General features: G+C 39.2%; 2 protein-coding genes across 2 annotated transcripts in view; one reads left to right on the forward strand and one right to left on the reverse strand.

Moving 5' to 3' along the window:
• The first annotated feature begins 4 nt into the window (after nt 1-4).
• On the forward strand, nt 5-3,519 carry wdr53 (WD repeat domain 53). The gene is made up of 3 exons (XM_061719434.1): nt 5-144; nt 1,248-1,737; nt 1,843-3,519. Exons 2-3 carry the CDS (start codon nt 1,249-1,251, stop codon nt 2,497-2,499), a joined length of 1,146 nt encoding a protein of 381 aa, XP_061575418.1. The 5' UTR covers nt 5-144; nt 1,248; the 3' UTR covers nt 2,500-3,519.
• srprb (SRP receptor subunit beta) overlaps nt 3,243-7,311 on the reverse strand; it is a 5,210-nt gene continuing 1,141 nt past the window's right edge. The window contains exons 3-7 of the mRNA XM_061719438.1: nt 6,029-6,106; nt 5,840-5,922; nt 4,395-4,531; nt 4,213-4,267; nt 3,243-4,018 (exon numbers count right to left, since the gene is read on the reverse strand). Coding sequence (XP_061575422.1) covers nt 3,808-4,018; nt 4,213-4,267; nt 4,395-4,531; nt 5,840-5,922; nt 6,029-6,106 — 564 coding nt within the window. The 3' untranslated portion in view covers nt 3,243-3,807. The remainder of the gene's footprint in view (nt 4,019-4,212; nt 4,268-4,394; nt 4,532-5,839; nt 5,923-6,028; nt 6,107-7,311) is intronic.

Raw genomic sequence — 7,311 nt, forward strand, 5'->3', positions numbered from 1 at the left:
CTCTTTAAAAGTGTCCTGCAGCTTTCGAAGAACCCACAGCCTGGCAAACAAAACTCAGGGGTTAAAATAAACTCGTGTTGTCACTAACAAGCGACGCAGCTCCACATGGCAACAACCTGCTGAAGTTTGACTTCTCTCTCTAAGGTACATCAATTACATATATATTATATACAACACTGTGTATATTAACATTAATACGAGTTTTTAAATCAGTGTGTTTTTCATCACCCTACAAGCTTCTCTTGAATATAAAGTTGCGTGATTGCGTTTAGGCTAACGAGTTAGCCGCAGTGCTAAAGTTTGACATTTGCGTTTCGAGTAATTTCGTGCAACTAATCGATTTTTTTTCTTGTGCAAAATCAACTCCAGTGTTTTTTCGTGTTCAGTTATAACAGTGCAACTCAAGTTAACTCTTCCTGCCATCCTTTGTTCCGGTTTTACATGTTTATTTGTTTTTTCCTAGAAATTGAAGTGCTGCTAATATTATTATTTTTGTTTTGTTTTGTTTTTTTTACTAGTCAATTGTCATCAGAAAATTGTATACATTTCTGTATGAGCTCAGCGAAAATATTAGCCTTAAATGACTGCCACAATGTGATTATGATTTTGTACGAAACTGTATTTCAATTCCAGAAAATACAATAACATTAAAATAAATGGCAGGCATCATTCAATAATATAAAAAACAAACATACATAGGCATCATTAAAGTCCAAAAAATATAAAATTGTTTTCTTCACAAAAAAAACTACAATAAAGTGCAAGTAGTTCTTGACATTAACAATCACACTAAATAATAAAAGGAAGGCAATACATTCAGATATCCGTAAACATTTCTTTTATGAGGTTGACAGTGGTATTACATTTTTTGTTATTAACCAATTGTATTGTCTCAAAATACATTTTGAAATCAACTTTAAAGGGAACTAAGGATGGACAGGATTTGGAGAATCTTGGAGAATTTTGCCTTATGAATGTGAAACTTAGCAACAAGAATCATTAAGTTGACCAGTTGTTGAATTTTGTAATTTTGGTTTTCGTAATATAGTAAGATATCTTTAGCTTCTAATTTAATTACATTATTAGTTTGTGTGTCAAAAAATTCTTCAAATTTTTTCCAGAAACTTAAAGTATGTTCAGATTCATAAAACAAATGTATGATGGTCTCTTCGTCATGTTTACAAAATATACATCTGCTATACAATGTGATCATGATGTTTTTGTTGCCTCACATTTCATGACGTCAGAATGGCCAGGCAGTGGTCTGGGGGTCACGTGACCTCCATCCTGTGTGCTGGCGCCTCTTCAGGCCCAGAGGGCATCCTCGCTTCAGGATCTGAGGGTGGAGATGTCACAGTGTGGAGTCAAGAGGGCAACATCATCGGCCGCCTCACTGTCCCTGGAGAAGAAGACGTCACCAGTGTGGTGTTCTCCCCTTCCTCTCCGAGCCATCTGTATGTGTCGCATGGAGACACAGTGAGTCTGCTTGATCCTCGGAACCTGAAAGGTCCGGCGGAGGACTTTCGGGGCGCTGGTGAGGAGGAAATCAATGCGTTAGCTCTGAATGAGACGGGTTCAGCTCTGGCAGTGGCTGATGACTCTGGGGCGGTGCGAGTTCTGGAGATTCCTGCGGGCAAAGTGTGCAGGACTCTGCGCAGACACACAAACATCTGCTCCTCCGTGGCTTTTCGGCCCCACAGGCCCAATAACCTGGTGTCTGTCGGACTAGACATGCAGGTGAGGGAAATAAACACTTTTCAAGAGTCTAGTTTGTATGCTTATCATGCAAGTTGCTTAAAAAAAATCACATCAATTAAATAATTTCTTACCTTGGTTGTTCAGGTGATGCTGTGGGGTCTGCAGAAGACCCGCCCCCTGTGGACCTTCAACCTCCAAGATGTTGCAGAAGAAGAAGATAACCACCAGCAGCGGCCTGGTCAACTTTTTAACCCTCCACTTGCACACTGTGTTTCTGTGTCAAGCTGTGGAAATGTACTGGGTTGTGCAGCAGAGGACGGCCGGGTGCACCTGATGCGGATTGGCAGTGGCTCTAAACTGGAACAGCAAGGAGCCATCAAGGCGCACAGTCAGGGCGCCTCACAAGCCCATTTTGTTAGTTTCCTTTCACACCCCTACTGGCTTGTCACAGGAGGAAATGACGGTCACGTTGCCCTGTGGGACCTCTCTAAGCACCCAGTGGTGACGCCAGAGGAAAAAGCACAAGTTGCAGCCCCCCACCGTCGGAAGGGTAAGAGCAAGGGAAAGAGGAAAGAGCAGTCTCAGGATAAAGCGAAGAACCTACAGCAAGTTGGGGGAGGGAATGACACTGTAAGTGATGAAGAAACACTTGCAGAGGCGACCGAGGAGAAATCTGGGCCCAAACTAAGTATCAACCACGGGGACAAGGTGAACTGGCTGTGCCCAGCTGTGCTGAAAGGAGAACCGAGCGTGATAGTCGCAGATCAGAGCTCCAGTCTTACCGTCTACCCACTTTCTTAGCTGTAGATCAGTTTATGCACTTTATGCCTTGTTTACTTGCTTTTGACATGAGTGATGACCCAGTTTTGTAGTACTCGTGTGCAGTGGAGAACCATCTGTAGTTTTTAACTAAGAGAAACATGTTTTTTTTTATGGTTGTCTGCTGTTATAATCAAACTGGATGATACAGTTTGACATGTGTGGTCCTTTAAAAAAAAAAACACTCCCCTAATAATAAAGACTTATAGTCTGAGACTGGAGTTTTCTAGAAAGTTGAACTACCACATCTGACAAAGAAAATTGCATTTAATGTTCAGCTGAGTTCTTCGGTGCTTTTATAGAGTTAAACATCCCAATTCACACCAGATGGGAGTGAAAGCAATAACTGAGAATCACTTCAAACGAGATTTGAAAGAAATACTAAACAGCCACAAATTTACATCGCTGAAGTGTGCCACGAGACCCTCGTTCTCAAGGGAGTTGCGCTGCTGCTTTTTAAAATAATGCAAAGCAGCATCTTGACACCCACCCAGTTCATGTGTTGGAAAACTGAAATATTTTTGTGCATGCACATGTTAATGATTAAATCTTGTTTGCTGCTTATGAATTATTACAGGCTGAATCTGTTGATGTTTTTGAACTGTTTCACCAATCAAATCTACATTGCTTGTATTTCATTTATACCACCACACACATTTCAGTTTCTGAATCAGTATGGATGCAACAAAAAAAAAGCACTCGTACAACTACAATAAATTCATACATTCATTGCAAAAGCTCTGTATTCAGACAGTATTTTCAAACAAATAAACCATTCAGCAAACGCATTTCTGTAGGGACAAAGGCACCAGACTTATCCAAGTCTAAAAAGAAAAGTCATTTACATATGTATTTTCACAAAGCAGTCTGCGGCTTTTGACAAGCTTGAAATAAAACTGACACCTTAAATAATTTTTCTTCCTAACGCAATCAGATGAAAACCATTTAACTTTTAGTTATACATTCTCAAAACAAGGCAAAGAAGCTCCACGATTTTTTGAAGAACAAACCAAATCATTTCTGAGCACTGCAGAGCAACTAGCGAAATTGCTACGTAATTCCTCGTGTCCATAATGTCCAGAATTATTTTAATTGTCTGTTTATCGTGTGTTTCAAAATTGTCTTCGTTAAAGTCCTTTCATGAGCTGCATGGGTTCCTGTTTAGATGGAGTTATAAAGCCAATGCTATACAGCCCCCCCCCCCCCCCCTTTTTTTGGATTACTGAGGTGATGCAGTCGTCCTGATTTGAGGCTTGTGCCTTGAAGTGCACTGAGGATGTTGAGTTGTTTTTACAGTTTCGCCAGGCTCTTCTCCAGGATGTCAATATCTGCATCTCCATCTTCGCCCTTGCTGCCACGAGCGCTGCACTCCAGGAACTCAACCTTCATAGATAGCTGGTTGAAGTCAAAATCCTTGCCTTTCTTCCCCAGGTACAGAGTACCTCCCACAGAGCCATCCTGGGAGCTCAGCGCCGCTGAGCGAGTCACTCTCAAGGTGTTTCTGCAAGAGAGGCAAAATTATGATGAAGGATCTTTGTCTGCAAGCTGTCGCAGGCTGGGAGCATGCTGTTCGAGAGATATGGATATTGATCACTTTATTAGCAACACACTACAATGCAAGTTAGATGTTCCAGGAATAATATTAATAGAGTAAATATTTCTTGCATAAAGCTAATAACAGGGAAATGTACTTACAATTCTTTTTCCAGTTGTTGTTGAATCAGTTTCGCGGATTTTGCCATGGTGATATCTGCCAAAAATAAAGACATCAGTAAAAACAGATCCACATTACATGTCAGTAGTACAGACTGAAAAATAAAGAACTGATAGAAAAGTCATTAACCCTGCCATGTCTAAAGGGGAAATGGCCGTTTTACCTTGTTTGTTGCACGCTACCAGGAGAGTTGGGGCATTTCTGGAGATCACGCCATCAGTCAACAACACATACAAAAACTCTGCCACGTCTCTTACTTCCTTCTGGAAGATCGCGCTGTCCACAACAAACACAATAGCTCTGGGGAGAGAGGTGATCCAAGAGTGAGAGTGTGGAGAAGACAGTTTCAGAGAGTCTTTTTGAGCAGATTCATTTATCATATCACAATTATTTAAGCTGCTATCATTAGGTGCAATTTTTTCATGAAGGTGAAATAGAGATATGTCCATGTAATTTCTCTATAGTTTGAAGATTGACTGCCATATCTAATCGTGGCATATTATCGTCTACTCTTTAATTGTTTTTTTTGTACATGGGGGAAAAAGAACAAACATCTGCATTATCTTAAACTATAAAGCTAAAATCCAAAACACAGCCACATTTTAGTTCCATGACATCCCTAAAAAAAAAAAAAACTTTGCAAGGAAAAGGTGGAGTTTGGGAACAAAAGAGCTGAAGAACGCCTTTTTGTGGACGAAGGAAAAACTTGTGTTGTTTATTTCAGTCTCTCGTTACAACAGCCCGTAACCACGGTAACAGAAAACCAACTGAAAAGTCATCGTCATCATTAATAACGGCTAGATTCTTGTGAATTCTAATCTACTGAAACTAAACAGTGGCTGCGTCCGAAATTGCATACTTCCACCCTAATGAGTATGCAAAATGAGTTTGCAAGATTTTTTAGTGCGTCCGGAACATTAGAACGTACTCAACAATAGTATGCTCTATTCATACTCATTCCGGAGAAATGTACAGTATTAGTGTGGATTGATGGACACCAGCTAAGCAGAAACTTCCCACAATGCAATGCAGCGGTGTTTGGTTGCTAAGTTATACGTATATGTCATAAGTGTATTATTAAGTATAATAATATTATTATATAATAATATTATAATGTTCGTATATAATAATATTATATAATGTCATCTTGTTTCGGCCAAGATAAATGGGAAATAGCGGAGCGGTGCTACTGCTGCTGCGACACGTCACTTCCTCCCAACGGCAGGAAGTGACGTGTGTGCTCTTAATAGTGCGTCCGAATTAATGCATACTACTGATATTTACTCAAAAGTGTGCCGAACTTAAGTATACTTTTTAGTATATACTGTTTAGTATGGCATTTCGGACGCACCGAGTGTCCTGCTAGTGAGTGGCCACTACACAGTCACAGATGCTAATACATTTTATCTTCATTCCACCCAAAACCTTAAAAAGGCAAAGAAAATTAGATTTTATTCAAGTACTCCAATCATCAAAGCCACAATTGATATAATCTAAGTAAATAAACAGAGTTTAAAAAAAAAAAGTAGTACTTCAAAAAGAGAGATAATGCATGAAAACTCAAGAAATATCTTGTATAAAACTCAGAGAAAAAGTTTTTATTCTCACCTGGCAGCAGACTTGAACTTCTCCAGGTACTGCGGACGGAGACTGTCATGTCCCGGGAGATCTATGAGAGTCCATGTGCTGCCCTGAAACCAAGAAGGACAATACAACACAGCAAATCACGCAAACAGAAAGGGATGACAATGTTCATCCTTTCTTGAATCTTCTTCTCAGTACCAGTGCTCGACTCACCCTGTCATTTTTGGATCTGTACGGAGCACTGCTGTCAGTGATGGACGTCTGAGTTCGCTTAAATTTTCCAGACAGCAGCTGTTCAAAAAAAGGAAAAAAAAACACGACTTACACAGCAGCTTATAAAAGAAACAGTTACTATATAGTCCATGGGCCAGGCCAGATATCAGTACCACTCAAAGTGACAAACTTGCTTATAATTTTTGAAAAGATCCATGTCTGTAGATGATATTTTGGTATAATAATCCTTCCTGAGTGGCAGCTGTATCATAGTTATCAGCTCATGAAGTTACCCAGCCCCTTCAGAAAATTACATTTTAGATGCTTGTTTATAAAACTAAGCTGGTTCCTTATCTCATTGTGGTGTCCTTTATGTCCTGTATGATAAAGACCAGTTTGTGACATTAGCCTAGTGGCTGTTATAGTTTCAATGATGCTCTTCTAGTTTAAGGCTAACAATGACATAATGTGGGTATATTATACATTTCCTGAATCCTTATGGTCCTGTGAGTATTCCAGTTTTTGTATTTTGTGTCTCTGTTGTTCCTAGATGACATAGGGTTAAAAGATAGTATATCTTTTAGGTGAAAATTGTGTAAAAATGTGTGTTGTTTATAGTTTAAAGAGCTGCAGGGACCTCTATGTTGGTCAGAAAGATTCACATCTTAGCTTGAATGAATGCTTAAAAAGTCCCCTTTAAAATGATACCAAAGACAATATTGTGAAACATTGACAGATATCCTGTCTAAACCAGGATATGCACCAGCTTCTAAAATGTAATTTTCTGAAGGGGGTGGGTAACTTCATGAGCTGATAACTATGATCCAGCTGCCACTCAGGAAGGGTCATCATCAGAGGTGGGTAGTAATGAGTTACATTTACTCCTTTACATTTACTTGAGTAAGTTTTGGGAAATTTTGTACTTTTAGGAGTAGTTTTGAATCACTATTCTTTTTACTTTTACTTGAGTAGATTTGTGAAGAAGAAACTGTTCCTCTTACTGCGCTACATTAGGCTACGTTGAGCTCGTTGCTTTTCTTTTATCCCCTCCACGTACGCGTCAATCTCATCACATCACTGAGTGATTCTTTGGGAAAAATGTTTGTTTTTGCATGTTTTGTCACATATACACAGACTCAAAAGTCATGGGCTTTTTCTAGTTCTGCCTGGTTAAAAAAAAAAAATACAAAGGCTTGAAATTTTGTGCTACTTGTTCTTAATTTATTTTTTTATTCTGTTATTATTTTATTTATTATTTATTAAAGTACTTGAATTTACTTTAA

This window comes from Cololabis saira, chromosome 4, assembly GCF_033807715.1.
Source record: "Cololabis saira isolate AMF1-May2022 chromosome 4, fColSai1.1, whole genome shotgun sequence".
Lineage (NCBI taxonomy): Eukaryota > Metazoa > Chordata > Actinopteri > Beloniformes > Belonidae > Cololabis > Cololabis saira.

Bases quoted from the DNA above. Each gene is read 5' to 3' on its own strand.
- wdr53 (XM_061719434.1), top strand. From the start codon at position 1,249: ATGGCCAGGCAGTGGTCTGGGGGTCACGTGACCTCCATCCTGTGTGCT. The intron at 1,738-1,842 runs GTGAGGGAAATA...TTGGTTGTTCAG, and splicing joins CTGTCGGACTAGACATGCAG to GTGATGCTGTGGGGTCTGCA.